We start from the raw sequence: 17,083 nt of genomic DNA, 5'->3' as shown, positions 1-17,083 counted from the left end.
AGGCCTGTGAATCCTTAGATGTTGCTTTGAAGGTCTTTGTGATCTCACAGAATATTAGTAATTTTTTGGATTATCACTCATGGGAAGGGTAATGGTGCTGAATTTCCTCCATTTGTAGACCATCTGCCTGACAGTGGTTCAGTGATGTCCAGACTGCTCAGAAATTGTTTTGGAGCATCTTCAAACCTAATGAGCTTCGCCAAATATTTTCTGAGGTTCTCAGAAATCTCCTTTAACTGAAGCATGCACCAAGAACTGGTGGTAAAGACCAGACTATGATGGTGAAGGCAGGTTAATGTTTTTTAAACGTGATTGTCATCTGATTGAACCTCCTGACCGTAAGCATCACCTATACCATAATAATTTCAATAAAAAATTAACATTTAAATGATTTGCAGAGTGTTTTCAGAGTATTGATTTTCTGTAAAATATGTTCTATATGATAGGACTCTGGATTCTATGCAACAAAAAAGGAACTGTGTAATCCATATTCATGTCTTTTCATTCACCTTTGAGACTGTGAATGATGCAGATGGACGTGACCGCAACCTCCTCCCACCGTCTATGACGACCTATGACATTTTTAGTTAAAATGCAGTTGAATTGTTTTAGATACTTTTTTTAAAAACCAGCCCAAAGCATGACAGACTAGCCTAGCCCAAATTTTGCCCACTCATCAAAGCACTTTTTTGGTGCCAAAAAAGTGTCGAACCAAAATCTTCCCAATTTGATGGTCTGGCAACACCACTTGGGATATGAAGTTGCAATTTTTAGACTCTTTCCTCTGAGTCACCTCATGGGTCTCTGGCAGATGTAGTCTCTCAGTTCTCTCCAGCCTTGGATATCTTTCTTTAATGTTCTCTGTTTATGAGATTATATTGCATTTAACAAGCAGATCGTTTCAAATGTGTCCCTGTAGGTGTAAGATTTGATGTGGCGTGTGATAAAATATTCTCGAGTGAAGAGTGCGGTGCCTCTTGGCCTGGTCGCCGGGGTTCTGCAGAGGTTGTGGGTGGGAGTACATTACCCCTGGCTCAGCTTGAGAGTGAGAGAGTAAGCCTGAGTGTGTGTGTGTGTGTGTGTTCGTGTGTGTGTAGGAGCAAACCTACAGAGCTGTTTTGGAATTTGGCTGCTGCATTACCAGCAGGTTTCACAGATCCACCTGATCCAGCTTGTCTCTGGGGCCCCTCCACTCACCCAACAAGCCGTAATCTATGGATCAAATGCTTACCCCTTAACTTCAAAGTTACAAAGTCTAAAGTAAGGAAAGAAGCAGTATCATATAGCAAACATTAGGACACGCTTGATCGGATGTTTTACTCAATATCAATGACATAATGATCTAAAGGTCTACACCCCTGCCTCAAATCAGTGTTTGCTTGTGCGCAGCTCTGGAGATTTGCATGATGCGTAGGTTATTGCTGTTTCAATACATAGAACAGTGAAATACAGTGATAGTGAAAAATAATGGCCGTGTGTCTGATGCTACATGACGTAGACAAAACACTGCTAGTGTGATCGTGTTGCTACAAACTGTGCCTGCGATATGATGTGCTGTACATTTGAAACTCATGTGAATCCATAATATGACATGGTTAAAGACTCTCCTGCATTATTTAATCCTCTCTGTGTCCTTACATGGATACCTTGATTAAGCAGAACACCCCCAGATGCACTCGTCTGTTGGTCATGATGTTCAGCAAAACAGAAGGAAACATTGTGATTGGTTGGATGGCTAAATACCACGTATTGCCGTCTTTTCTGCTGTCGCAGTTGCATAAAATATTGTGCGGTGTCCAAACTATTGACTGGTACTGCACACCAACAGTAATGACAGCTGGCTGAAAATGATGATTTCAACATGTTCCTCTGTGAACGTCTCAAGATGGCTTACATGTGTACTCTGTTATTAGTCATGAAACATGCGTCATGAATGAAGTATGGGAAAACATTTATTAAAGTAATTAAATGTCATCAATGGTGTTATCCTCCTGCCATAGATCATATGAGCAGCTTGTGATTGTAACTCATGTGCATATAGTCTCCAGGCACCCTGCTCTGTGATTGCTCTTGACAATTTTACAAGCAAAATGCAGTCAGTGTTATCTGAGGCACTGTCACAGCATGCTCCTAGCTAGATTTAGCACTGCCAAGAAGACAGCCATAAAAAGAATCACTTGCATACACAGGCTCAGAACTGTGTGACAGTGATTAGAGAATTTTGTAAAACGAAGGAAGAATAAATTATTTTTGGGGGAAATAATTTAAAGAATTAATTTTTTTTTTACTTTTCATGTGGGATACTTTATATAATTTTTGACTAATTTATGTCCCAAATACACTGATTCATTTTTTACATGACCATTTTCTCAAAAATCTCATGATTTTTGTTCTCAGTGAAAACTAGTACTATTTTTTTTTCCAGGAGATTTTGCTGAGATAATCTTCTTACATGAAGAAGGCGAAAGTGAAAGGAAAATAAGTGAAAAAAAATTCCAAAACTGGAATTCAAAGATTTTAAAAAATGAAATAGAGAAAATGGCACACCTAACTTACATGCAGGACCTGATAGAGTGCCAAACTGTCGCCGTCGGATAAATGGCTTTAGACTTCTGACTTGGTGCTATGAGTCTGTAAGGATGGGAAAACGTCAAGGAGCTGTTACTGAGAAAAGTAAATAGACACAAAAGAAAACTTTTTCAGAGCAATAGACTGACCACCAAAGAAAACTGAAACATTTAGCTGTTGCAGCTTCTCTGTAATTTTCTATTAAATGTTTACTGTATCTCCTGCCTTCTGCCCTATGAATGCTGAGATTTTCCCCGGCACCCTCGTTGACCCAGGAGGATAAGCGGCTTAGAAGATGGGTGGATGTTTTCTGTATCTATTGGCTGTTTTGCCTGGAACTGCCTTTTGCACAGTACTGCATGTAAATGACTTTTGTTCTGATTGGTTGCCCTTTGCGGTGCCTCATTCAAAACCAGTCTGGGCTGAAACGATTTGAATCATTGTGAATGGGTGGGGTTAAACTGCTAAAGGATCAATAGGCGGATGTATGTAAATATGTTTACATGACATCAAAAAAAACCCTGTAAATTCAAAACAAGCTCTTTTCACAGCTTCATTTCTGTGTGTGGACTGTATGGATTGGTGAAAAATGGTATGTTTTAAAGCATAACCAAAATTAGTTTTAAACAAAATCAGGTTTTCCTGGTATAGAACTCATCATCCCACACCCTGAGTAAAAGTCCTTCGTGCTGTGAGTGCTACCTGTGAAAAGTACGGTATGGTGGAGGTGTGTTTAGGCCATGTTTTGTACACAAAGTGTTTTGCTGCACGTAAATGCTGAACTTTGAGAATCGTGTGAGCGACAAAGTGATTCTCATCGATTTGCTAACACACACTCTGCTCACTGGTGCCCAGAAGCACCAGCCAATTCATCCATTCATGTGGAAGTGCAAGCTGCATATTGTGTGCATGATGAACGCCTGTCATCCCTTTCACTCAGCTTCTGATTTCTTTTTGCTCTCTCTCTTTTCCCCTCCCTCGCTCCACTATACCTCCAGACTATACCATGCAACACTGAATACACACAGTGTTCTATTATGGGCCTCAGTTTTGACTGTGAAATGGTTTGTAGTTGTGACCAATTGGTCAATATTATTTATGGCAGTGTAAGCTTAAATCACTTGATACATACAGTCTTAAAACCTGCAGCACTGTTTCAACCCTTGCCCTGCCTGACAGTTGATGAATGTGTTTTTCCTTCCTGAGTACATAATAAATTAACGTATTTTTCAAGACTGAATTGTTCTGACACCACCTTGATAATTCCTCATGTAAGTGCCAGTGTGGCGACTCTTTGTTTCAGTCCAGTTTCAGTCATTTTAGTCTGGGTAAGGATTTGAGAATCACTGTTTTGGCCATGTAGTTTCACAGGACACTTCTGTTCATGGAATAGAGTTGTTACTAACTGTGGTCTGGCAATCAGAAAGACTAACAGCCAATTTCAGGTAGACGTGCTGAGTGTACTTCTGAGGTGTATGACGAGTTTGCTTGCTGTAATCGACAAATGGCTTTCTGGCATAGGTGTGTTCACCATCAAGGCTGTCTGGGGTTCCCTAGTGAACTTTCAGCCTTCAAGATAATAACAAATTGTCTCATACTGTGATGCTCGGAGGGCTGGCTAGTTTGCTACAGATCATTCTCTTTTCATGGATGTGTGTGGGTGCAGTTGGGGTGGGCAGTATGACCAAATGTTATCAGTAATGTGATAAATGACTTCACAATATGCTTTTCAGAATATATCATGGGTGTCATCAGTGCTGAGGCCGTTCTCAAACGATATTTTCTGAGAATTTTAGGTATAAAATAATCCACTTGCATAAGGAACTGAAAAGAAAATAACTGAAAAATCGTTCCACTGTGAGAAGTCAACTCACCGCTATGAGTATTCCCTGTAATATTCTATTAGTATATGTATATCAGCGAAAGGTGGTCTCTGACATTTGCACAGTTCTGTATTTGTGCCAGATTGCCCATCCTTACATATCAGCATTATGGGCTGTATGGATGGGGGTGCTGTTTCTGTGTCATTAGCTAGGCGGGTCATGGCCACTGACGAAAATGCAAGTGGGTGACAGTCACTTTCAGTCGTTCCCTCTCTTTCTTCTTCACTGGGTGGCCAGGAAAGATACAAGCTGCCTTTTAAAAGGAGTCATCCTTATCAGAGTCATCCAGTGAGAGAGAGAGTGAGAGAGAGTGAGAGTGAGAGAGGGTGAATACGCACAGTTTCAGTGCTGTATTTTTTGGTGGAAAACCCTATAAAGCATCAACTTGACATCAACCGAAATGTGGAAAAGCAACCCGCCTCGACACAAAGCAGCTCCTGGGCTGCCAGCATCAGTTCTGAGTCATCCAGAGCTGGCTATGAAAAGCTGGAAGAGTGTTTTAGCATGGTCTATTCCCCCTCACCTGAGTGACTCTGTGTGTGTCGGTGCCAAAGGTCTCCTTAGCTGTCATATAGCTGTGACCTTGGCGTGAAGAACTTCCACATACTTGGTTTGTTTACAGTCCAAGTTACCATTTTGGACTGTCCTGAACATGTTTCAGAGAGCAACCAGCAAAAACAAACCCCAAATCAGCCCTGAAGTAACACCACACATACAAATGTTGTTAACATTATGAATATTAATCATTTATATGAATTAATAACTGATGCATAAGCTTAAATGTGGCCTGTAAAAGCTGTATCAATAAAATGTTTTGCAATGTTCTGCCAACTAAGGTACTGTTCACCAAGAGCTAAACCATAGAAACAAAACAAGTGGCACTTTGTTAAAGACTGCCCAAAATTCTTAGCTACAGTAAATAATTTCCGATTAAAATTATATATATAATAATATAATATATAATACTGATGTAATTTTAAAAATGTAGATTAACATTTTAACATTTTAGTTCACTAGACAAGCTGCGAAAAAAGGTTCCAAGACATGTGGATTGCATTTCTTTATGTGAAAACCTTTAAAAGTTGAATTTTACTTTAAGCAAATACCCGGTTACGTAGTTAGTTGGCTGATGTATGTAACGCTGTGACAGGACAAGCTGCTGAATGTTTTTGAAGTAGCTAACAGAACTGACAGAAACTGATACAGCTGACAACAGTGCAACAACTACACTGTGTGCACAATTATTAGGCAAGTCTTATTTTTGAGGATTATTTTTATTAATGACCAACTGCAGCGCTCTCGGTTAATCCAAAATGTTCATAAACCTCAAACATGAATGTTTAAGAAAGTAAAAGTGAGGTTTTGGCTTTCTTAGGAGAAAATCTATATGTGCAACTATGATGGTGCAGAATTATTACGCAGCTACATGAAAAACATTTTCCCATCTCACTTTATTTTCATCTGTTCCAGTGAGAATTATAAACAAACAACTCAAAGCTTTCCAATGAACATTTCTGAGAAATAATTTAAAAAAAATGTGACCAATATAGCCGCCCTTCTCTTCAATAACAGTGATAAGCCGTCCATTCATGGAGTCGGTCAGTTTCTTGATCTGTTGACGATCAGCTTCTTGTGCAGCAGCGGCCGCAGCCTCCCAGACCCTGTTCAGAGAGGTGTCCTGTTTTCCTTCGCTGTAAATCTCCCGTTTAAGAACTGCCCACAGGTTCTCAGTTGGGTTCAGGTCAGGTGAGGAAGGGGGCCACGTCATAAGTTTCTCATCTTTAACGCCTTTACTGGCGAGCCATGCAGAGGAGTCCTTGGATGCATGTGATGGAGCATGTCCTGCATAAAAATCATCGTCTTTTTGAAAGATGCAGATTCTTCCTGGACCACTGCTTAAAGAAAGTGTCTTCTAAAAACTGGCAGTAGGCTTGGGAGTTGATTTTGAGCCCATCTTCAACCTGAAAAGGTCCAACCAGCTCATCTTTAATAATACCAGCCCATACCAGTACCCCACCTCCACCTTGCTGGCGTCTGACTCGAAGTGGAGCTCTGTTACTGATCCAGCCTCGGACCCGTCCATCTGGCCCATCAAGAGTCACTCTCATTTCATCAGTCCATAAAACCTTTGAAAAATCTGTCCAGATGTTTCTTGGACCAGTCTAGACACTTCAGCTTATGTCTTGTTCAGTGGTGGGCGGGTTTCAGCCTTCCTTACCTCGGCCACGTCTCTGAGCGCTGAACATCTTGTACTTCTTGATACTCCAGCTAGGCTGCAGTTCTGGAATATGACAGAACTGGAAGATAATGGGTTCCTGGTGGCTTCACGCTTGATTCTTATCAAATCCTTGGCCGTTATTTTGCGTCTTTTTTTCTCAGCACGTTTCTTGCGACCCTGTTGACTATTTCCAACAAAACGTTTGATGGTTCTGTGTTCACGCCCCAATATCTCAGCAATTTCACGAGTGCTGCATCCCTCTGAAAGACTTTTGGTGATTTTTGACTTTTCAGAGTCAGTTCAATCTCTTTTTTGGCCCATTTTGCCTGAAGAAAAAAGCTGCCTAATAATTATAAACACACCTTGATATAGGGCGTTGACCTCCTTAGGCCACACCCTCCCTCATTACACAGATTAAGCATTGTGTAATCCATTAAGCATTCAAGTTTATCCAGCTTGGAGTTATAAAATATGCCTAAAAATGATAATATGGTCAAAATACTCACTTGCCTAATAATTGTGCACACAGTGTACTGCAGGTAATCACTTGTCAACCATAAGCAGTGTGTCCTCAGGGAGTAGCTTGGTTTGTCAGAACATTGAGGGAAAGCTCCATTTAATAAGAGACTGACTTCTTTTTCACCAACTTATTTCAATTTTTTGGTGACACTTTATTTTGAGTCGTCCTTTTACAGAAACAAACATTGGGGCTGCAAGTTACTTCAATGTTTTCACTGAAGTAACTTCTTCTAAATGGTGCAGCAGTTACATTTCGCCACCTGCAAGAAGCTGTAAGAAACTTCATCTTAATCCATTTATTCACTTTCAGAATTGACTATATATATATATATATATATATACACACACACACACACACACACACACACACACACACACACACACACACACACACAGACACTCACCTCACGTATCTCCAAAATGGTAACTTTACAGGAGAAGGAAATACCTACTTTACTTTCAATGTAAGTCAATGGAATCAGACATTTTTCCAAGTCAAGTTTTCAGCCACTTCTTTTAGTCCATTCATCATGAGATTTATATACAATGTAAAACACAACATGTATTTTCAAATTATCTCAAAACTGAGAAATGTAGGGTTAGGGTATGGTGTGTGTGTGTGTGTGTGTGTGTGTGTGTGTGTGTGTGTGTGTGTGTGTGTGTGTATGCATGCAGATACATGCGGATGAGGCCTCGAGTGTTTCTGCCTTGACAGTTCACGTTTGTGTATGCAAGTCACTATTTCTCACAGTGTGAACTGACATCTGTCCTGATGTGACCCACCCATGCACATTTTAGCATTAAATGAAATTTAATTTAATTTAAAATGATGAAAACAGTCATATGTGCATAAGCAATGTAAAGGAAAACAAAAAGAACACGAATGAATTCCGATCTACTCTCATCATGTTTGCATAGCCATGCTCCTATGAACACATGAAAGTGGCATAAATCTACTTTGAAAAAGATTTTTTGTTCACCCATTTTAAGGCATTCAGATCAGATAATATTAAGCCAAACCGTTGTATTGTGAACGTATGTATATGTACTGAAGTGATAAACAGCATGACATCTGGCCAATCTCATTACAGTGACATGATCACATATACATGTGTCTGATCTAACACTTCATTTGAAACTGGTTCAAATCTTATTTGTGTAGATCAGATTTTTTGTGTTTACACACCTCTGGAAAAGTCAGATCCATGTTGCACAAGCCACTTTTAATAGTGGAATAGAATACGTCCATGTATACACCTCAGTCGGGGTAGTCTAGTTCGACTGAGGCCATTCAGAATACAATTTCTTTCCGACTGAGCAAGGATGTGTAATGTTGTAAATAATCAGTTAAATAGAAGAATAATAGCTGTGTAAACACCTGTATCCGATTACATTCCCAATCTGACAGTTTAAGTACATTCTGCGCTTGTGTGTTTGTGTCATAGCAAAAGTTCATAATGTTCAATATGGTCAGAAACTGGCCTGCAGAGGAGCGAAGCGAAGATTATGCCTTCAACTTTAAAAGACGGCGGTGGGACGGACGCCCAGCTTATGTGTCTCTGAACATCCCCTCTTCCTCTGGGCCTTCTCTAATAATTACATGTGAAGTACATTTTCCTGAGTCTGACATAATTTTAAAGCAATTAAAAACACAAGCGCTGCTCACTGCTGCTCCTCTCACTCTGACTGGACTCACAAGTGGTTCTTTATGATGGGCATCATTTTGGATCGGATTATTTGAAGTGTGCATATAAAAAGATTTGCCGTCAGATTGTTCAGTAGTGTGTGCATATAAGCACCTCAGTCTTAATCTCTATTAAGGATTAGCAGAAGTCTTTGTATGTAAATGTAGACATTGAGGCAAAAACTGTGAACAAAGCCTACAATTCTGCTTTAATGTACCCATGGGATAAAAAAACTGCTTTGGTTTTACGCACCCCCCCCCCTTTGATCGAAGGCCTTGATCTTTTCCCGTTTCCTTTTTTTTTGCTCTTGATGGCCGAGGATTCTTTAAAAGGTGGTAATGGTCACAGAGGTGTTAAATATAAACCCCCATGCATGGGCTTGTCACGATCAATACCACAACGTCAAAAAGACAAAAGCAGCAGTGTGCGGCGCACACATTTCACCCCTCAACCCCACCACACGCAGGCCTTTTAATGCCGCATCTGCCTTTTATCCATGAGAAAAGAAAATGATTTGTAACAAAGAAGCGTGGTCTGGGCAAGCGGCGCCTGCATATCGATCCTGCTGGGCCGGCATTGCAGGAGCCCTTTATAGGCAAGCCCAGTTAATCTCCTGATGCTGATCGATACTTTTTAAAGCGGGGTAATCATCACACATGCAGCCATGGCCACCGCTCCAGCCACTGTTTGTTTGCCAGTGTCTAGCCATGCTCTCAGGAAGGAAACACTCTATCAGTCATTAGCTCCGAGGTTACACTCAGCTGCAAAACAAGTGCTATAGATCACATTGAGGCTGGGGAGCTGAATTGGCTGCAGTTGTGAGCTTGTATGTGCTGTTATTGTTCTGTGGCTGCTGATTCTAGTGCTACATATGGACCAGACAGGACACATTATTCAAAAGAACAGTGTAACTGCTTCCTCTTGTTTCCCACTGAAATGCCTGCAGTGAATACACAGTACCAGTCAAAAGTTTGGACTAGGCCTGTTATGATCATGAATTTCAGCATGTTCAGCAGGTTATTGCTATACAAATGATTGCGACTGGCTTTTTTCTCATATACAGCTATTAAAGTACTATTCAAATGAACAAACGTTACTCTACGCTGCCCTCTAACAGGGTTATAGTGCCAAGTCAGCAAATTATAGCACCAGTTGTTAGAACCTTTATTGTTTATGTAAGACGTGCCAAGACGAGACAAGAATGTGTCTCATTAAACACTTTTTTTTCCTACTGTCTGTGATATACATGCATTTGCCTAAACCGTATGGATGAAAACATTACCAGTTCGTGTTCTGTTACTACGTAGACATATGGCCGTGAAAGTTATAACCAATGTGAAAATGAATTGTCCATCCATCCATTCTCTAAGCCGCTTCTCCGTCAGGGTCGCGGGGGGTGCTGGAGCCTATCCCAGCAGTCTATAGGCAGCAGGCAGGATACACCCTGGACAGGCCGCCAGTCCATTGCAGGGCAGACAGACAGACACTCACACCCAGGGGCAATTTAGCATGTCCAGTTGGCCTGACTGCATGTCTTTGGACTGTGGGAGGAAACCGGAGAACCCGGAGGAAACCCACGCAGACACGGGGAGAACATGCAAACTCCACACAGAGAGGACCCTGGCCGCCCGGCCGGGGAATCGAACCCAGGCTCTCCTTGCTGTGAGGCGACAGCTCTACCCACCGCGCCACCATGAAAATGAATTGTGATCACCGCAAATAATTCCAATCAGACATAATGCCGCATTTGTCATTTCGTAGTTTAGATGTTTGGATGTCTTCACTATTGCTTTAAAATGTGTGAGACAGTAAAAATAGAGACAGGAAAATTGTTCTCCGAGTAGGTGTGCCTAAACTTTTGACTGATACTGTATAACTGATAAGTAATTCTATTCCACTTTTTATAATGTGTTTGCTTATTTGCGGTGATTTGAATGTCAATAACATTTGTTTCCACGGTGCTTCGATGTACCAGGATCTGTCTGCAGTAAGTGCTAAGAGCAGACCTGGCTGTGCTATCATTTTGCAAATGCATGCATATCAGAGGCCTTTAGTGGGCTGCTAAGTGGGTTTTAATGCCTACTGCTGTCAGGGTAACCCCACTCAGACCATGAGCAATGCAGCAGCTTTCCTTTACAGCCATCAGTCAGCTAAGTGCACTGTACCCGTGTGCCTTGCAGGCCCAATAAGGACACCACAGGAGAAGTCAGTGAGTCTGGAGCCTCTGTAGTGAAGCATGCCCTCAACCCTGGAAAACCGTTCCTGCAAGTACACTACCTTAAGGTAAGTGTGCAAAAGCTAACCTTAAAGGCCTAAGAAAGTAAAGGTGTTATCTTGTGTGAGTTAACCTGCAGTGACCTGTAGTGACCTGTAGTGGGGCAAAGAATAAATCATGTTCTGTTTGTTGGTGATAAAATGACCCATTTTAACATCTGCTCAGTGTTGGAGTGAGGATTGTGTAGACTGAGAGCTTTTGTATTTCTGATCTATTTCATAGGGTTACTTTCTCCTGAAGTGTCTGGCTAGTAAGGTGGGTGAGGACGAGTTTTTGAGCTTCTTCAGACTTTTTGTGAGAAGATTCCATGGCCAACTTATTTTGTCTCAGGTACTGCAGTTTTAGGAGTTACGTCGCTGGTCATCTTTTGATATTTGAATTTTCTGACTGTCGCTGTTTCCTTACTTAATTTAATTAAGTCTTAAATTATTAGTAAAGTGTTTATTTTTCCATAAGCGGCTGCAACTGTAACAACTGCAATTTCCCCCTGGGATCAATAAATCTGAATATAGTATTGTACAAAAGTTATTGACCACTCTTGTTTCATGGCCAAACCGCTATTAATTACAAGTTATTCACTCAAAGCAGAAAACAAACAAAAACATTTAGCAGAAAATTACACTGGAGCACCAACAACAGTCTAATATGTTGTTTTTTCAGTGTTTAATGTGTCCACCCTTTACCTTTATTACAACTTCAGTTCTTTTTGTGTGATTTACTTTAAATTTTTCAATGAAATCTGCAGGGATATTTTTTTCTACACCTCCAAAGTTCAGTCTTAGAAAAGTTGGTTGCATTTTCTGCGTTTTTTCTGCAGCACCAGCAGCTTCTATTTGCTCATTTTCTTTTTTTTAATTGGTTTTCTTTTCTCAGTAATGCTTTCTTAATAGCTACACATCCTTTAAGGCTCCTATGTTGACATGAACAGAAACACCTCTGGATTTTTTCAGATCTGAAGCAAGAGTGGATCTTGATTTTCTCCCCTCTCACAAAGATTAAAGCTTGAAGTGCTGTTTATCTAATGCTGACCGATTCGGTTGCCCACCAGGTCCCATTTTCTGCCTGTCTTTTAATAACTGTTTAAACTCCAGTTTTGGAAACTACATTTTTTTCCCACAATTTTTCATTAGACTTTCTCCTTCCTTATGCAAGTGGATTAATTTGATATCTAATCTTCTCCGAAATATCTCCTGAAAAATGAATAACTTGTACTTAATGGCTGTTTCGACTGGAAATTAAATAAAGATGATGTCTGATTTTCGTACATTACTGTACCTACAGAAGTACTGTTAAAAGCTGTTTGCTGACTACTCAGAGTGTGTACTCAGCCGTATGATCACCAAAATATCTTCCTTGTTACTTAAGAGTGCTTTCTTTTCCAAACTACTAATAAAAACACATACCGAAAGTGATTTGCCTCAGAGCTAGATGAAATATTTCAGTGCTGACAAGACAGCAGCAGGGTTAAATCTGTGGGGTTTGGCATGATTCTCAAGGTAGTTCTGTTACAAATACTGCCATAAATATTGATTAGTGATATTGTGTTCCTCAGTGGAAACATGAAGTGCCTCTAAAATAGTTTTTGAAAAACGAACAAAGAAGGCATGCTGATTTATTTAAAAGCATCTACATACAGAGACTCACATGCTCATGACCAGTATATGAGTAAAAATGGCTTATATTCCTCCTATAGAGTTTATGGTTTTGGAAATGTACCTACCCCCTTGCTGCACTGATTAGCAAAGACATTCTGAAATACCCTTGGCGCATGCCAGGCACCCGAAATGTATGCAGGACTGTTCCATTCACTGGAGGGTTTATTGGATTTGATTAGAGATGGAATTTTTTCATGTCCACTCTCTAAGACCCACGCTGGCAGGAAGGAGAGGTGGGTGGGGAAAGCAATGGGTGTATATTTCAGACGGACCATAATTGCACGTTGCATTTTCTGACTCTCTGATTGTCTCGTGTAGGATTTCCTTCAGATGTTTCTGGACACGTTCCCAGCTTTGAGCAGGTAGGCATGAGCTCTGTTAACGTCGTGACTGCTGCATACTTTATTAGCTTACTGAAGGCTTCCACTGCCAGCAAATGGTTTCTAATGCAGGTCTCCATTATCACCACTGAGTTATTGACCTATCTATGCTCCGCCTATGAATTTGTTCTTTCGTAACAACTGTTGCTAGGTTGGAAAAGCTTTTATAGACTAGAGGCAAAAATCCCATTCAACCTAGTGAGAAACTGTAGCACACAACTCAGTTTTTGTTTGTCAAAATACCTTCATTTACAATATGTTGTCATTATTATGAATACTTTGTATGCATGTAGCAGGCTGTACTATTAGGACAGGTGAAGAGTTTTCGTTAACTAGTCAAGCAAACTTTTTAAATGATTTCATTGTGCTGTCTACTTAAGATTACCTGTGACAACATGCAATGTGGTAGTGTGGCATTTGTAACCGGAAAGACGAGTTTTCATTGAGAAATTTTGGTGCTGGTTACAGTGTCTGGGAATGATTATTATTTATTGGAGAAATTGGTAAAAAAAAAAAAAAAAAAAAAAACTGGCCAAAAAATTGTTGCCTGTGACTGAAACGTACCTAATAGTGCGTAATTAGCATAAATAACAGCTGTGATTCAAATTGACATGGACTGGACAAGTTTCTGAATGTCCCTGACATCGGTGTTCATATTGTGAACGTTCGTTATGCCAGTCTGTCACATTTTCAGCCCTGTGAACGCAAGAATTGTCGTTTTGTAATACGGGGATAATAACGTTATGTTCCTCAGTAAGATGATGAGCAGAAGGCAAAACCTGGTTGTCCAGCAGTTTAATGTAGGCACTGTGGTTCAAATGCACTGTCACCTCAGTACCCGTTTCTGGCGTAATTCAGTCCTCATTGAAGGTTTACTGTGATCTAGGATGAATGCGACGCCTAGCATTATTCACACACAGGCAGAACCGGGATCTGACCAGATAACACGTTTCCAATCAGGAACAGTCCAATCTTTGTTTTTCTTTGCCCACTGTAACTGGGCAACTCTGTGAGCGGAAGCAAAGGCCTCTCGCCTGTCCCTCTGTTCCATATGTTCAAGGCATGCAGTTTCCTGCAAAGTGTTCTTTCAGAAATTGGTTGTGGAGGGCCTGCCTTCACTTCTAGGTGCAATTCTTGCCTGGAAGTGAAGCGATTTTTATTCACAAGCTGTGAAACACGCCGGCGGTCCCTGTCCGTCAGTTTGGTCTTTCAGACAATTTTCTGATGAGAATTTCCTATAGACTGGGATGCCACTGCTGGTAGACCCCTATGACCGTATGCACTGATACACCTGTAAATTCCGCTACTTCCTTTACACTGGCTTTGGCATGCCCAAATGCAATCACTCCTTTTTGCCAATCATTAACATCTGCTTAGCGACCCATTTTTCACATACCGAATGAGACAATTACTGCACTATACCACCTTTTCTCAATCCATGAATCCAGTCTGACTGCCTACAGGTAATTATAGCCCGATCATCTTTGTGCAGCGCCATCTGCAGGAGCCTGAATTTACTACCACCTTAACCACACAAGGCGACTAATTTTTTGTCCAGGGAGCTTATATTGGTTGTTGCTTAAAAATGTGTGTTATCACATGACATGATAGGCCAGTCCAAACATTATGCATGTTGTTGAATAGCCTAAATAAAAAAACTCTTTGCTAATGAAGACATATTTGCAAATGACATCAAATAAGTTTTAATCCAGCACGATGTGGCAGAATGCCGTCTTGTCCCAGACAGAATCGTAGAGCAGAAGCAGTGTGTATCAATTCCCGCTGTTGTGTGTTATTGTAGTGGATGGTGAGCAAATGCCTTTACTGAGCATCAGATAAGGATAAACTGCTTTGATAAAATTTAGTTTATGTTGACATCATTTGAGCACAGCTGTTAAATGTTTGAATAATAGGAAATACAAGATAATCTGCTCTAGCTATCACTATAGCCTAGCCAACGTGGTGACCACAACATTATTTAATCCACAGAATTATTTCCGTCAGGATGTAGTACCACATTCATTTTACATTGGATAGTAAAGTACAGTACAGCGGTTAATGACTGGGAGTTGAGAAGAGACAAATAGGATCTCAGTAACAGTTGGCTAGTTCCCGTATTCCCCTGTTAAAAGGGGAATAGTCAATTTGGCTTTTTCTTAGCATCGGAAGGTGCTGCATCATACCAGTTGAAGTTTGAATAAACGTGTTTTTATGTCATCAAAGCCACTTCAGAGAAAAAGGCAAGGAAAAAAATCACACCAATGTTTGGGCATGGTTCAGAGAGCACTCATTTCTCAGGAATCACTGCCGGGACTTGACTCTCTCTTTCAGTCACTCCCATTCACTTGCTCAACAACTTCAAGCTCTCTCACACACAGTTTATCCATAACCATCAACGTATGCACCTCCTTCAGACTTAAAGCAGTAGAGCAGTCTTACCAGCCAGGCCCCAGGCATAGTTGGAGTTTCATTTAATAAGTTTACTTTTTCAGAGTTGATGCTGAAGCAACCTGTGAAACTGTGAAAGTTCACAGAGAGGTAGGAGAGACACTGAACGACTGAAAAACGAATTTACCTCTGGACTCTGCTGAGCTGAGACAAACATCTTGTAATGTTGTCAAGCAACCTCTCTTTACATCAGCTCAAGCAGTTTTAGCTCAGTTACAGGCAGCCTGTCTAGGTTCAGGCTTTCTGTTTCTGCTGAGTGTCCACAGAAAAGAGTTCCTGTCTTAGATTTTCTGTCTTGAAGTGTTTTGAACACACATTAATATTCTCGGTGCAAATGCAGTTCAGGTTATTTCGTTTTTAAGCTGTTACCTCTTCCACAGGCTTTCAGTAGTGTGAGGTAAAAAAAATCATGCACACGGTTCAACAGCACAAATTGGCACACTGACTGACTTGGAATAAAATTTTGTTAAATGCACAGAAATCGTAGATCTTTATGAAGTTACAAAACCCAAAGACCTGTAGTAGACAAGGTTGCATGGTCATGCTGGGCAGTGCTACGTAGTCACGCCTCCACCAGCATTAAAACTCTAAATAATAATCTTTAGAAGCATACTAAATATGATTATCGCTCTGAATGTTTTTTATATAACTGGAAAATTGATCACGCCTAACTGGACCTTAAATGGTGGTATGGCCCTTTCCCCTGGAACAGTGGGAATATGCATAACCAGAGAGTTTTTCTTGCTTGAAACTTAATACTTTAGGTAAAGATGTGTTTCTCTGACAGGATTATAATTTGCCAGTTTTGCAAAGCTTTTATCTGACAAATATTATTGTGCACTTCAGTTTCTTTTAAGATTGAATGGGATGTTTGCGAACAATCTGTAGAGCTTCTCCAATGTCACAGCAGTTGCTTAGAACACTTGTGTTTGTGGGTGGAGCTCAGATATGGAAATGATCATGTGTGAGCCATAGAATATAGGTAGTTCTAGAAGAATGCATATCTCTTTATTTTCAGACCTAATTTAAACCTGTTTCATCATAATAAAAATGAAGTCTGACATCATTTGGCCAGGAACTGCTAGTTATCCTATTAGCTCCTCCATTCCATTTCCCAACTTGTAATTCTGTTTGTTGCTTTCGTAAGAGCAGACATGCTGCTATGATTAAGATTGGGCTGTCTAAAAATGCAGAGCCTTCCATGCAGTCTGCCGTAACTGTGTTTTTGTGGCCGGTGGGAAGACGTGAAGGATTTTGGGAGTTTTTTTCCCAGGGAACATCGCATCTTGGTCCAAACAGCTGTTGCCTCCTGTATTGAGCTGTCAGTTCAGGTGGTGCAAAGACCCAACCCCCACCCTCTCAGCACTAATCTGGCCCATTTAGTCCTCCGCTGACCAAGTCAAAACAAAGGGGGGATTTTGTTGTTTGAAAAAATGACAGCATGCAACAGTC

The 17,083-nt window shown here is 40.6% G+C and overlaps 1 protein-coding gene across 1 annotated transcript in view; it reads left to right on the top strand.

The window, feature by feature from the left end:
- aopep (aminopeptidase O (putative)) overlaps window positions 1–17,083 on the top strand; it is a 120,184-nt gene that overhangs the window by 31,865 nt on the left and 71,236 nt on the right. Inside the window, exons 8-10 of the mRNA XM_017714769.2 lie at window positions 11,054–11,156; window positions 11,371–11,478; window positions 13,122–13,165. Of these exons, the coding sequence (XP_017570258.1) occupies window positions 11,054–11,156; window positions 11,371–11,478; window positions 13,122–13,165 (255 nt within the window). The remainder of the gene's footprint in view (window positions 1–11,053; window positions 11,157–11,370; window positions 11,479–13,121; window positions 13,166–17,083) is intronic.

The sequence above is a fragment of the Pygocentrus nattereri genome, chromosome 28 (genome assembly GCF_015220715.1).
Source record: "Pygocentrus nattereri isolate fPygNat1 chromosome 28, fPygNat1.pri, whole genome shotgun sequence".
In the NCBI taxonomy this organism is placed as follows: domain Eukaryota; kingdom Metazoa; phylum Chordata; class Actinopteri; order Characiformes; family Serrasalmidae; genus Pygocentrus; species Pygocentrus nattereri.
The sequence above is the reverse complement of the archived record's forward strand: the minus strand, read 5'-3'. Positions and strand labels throughout refer to the sequence as shown.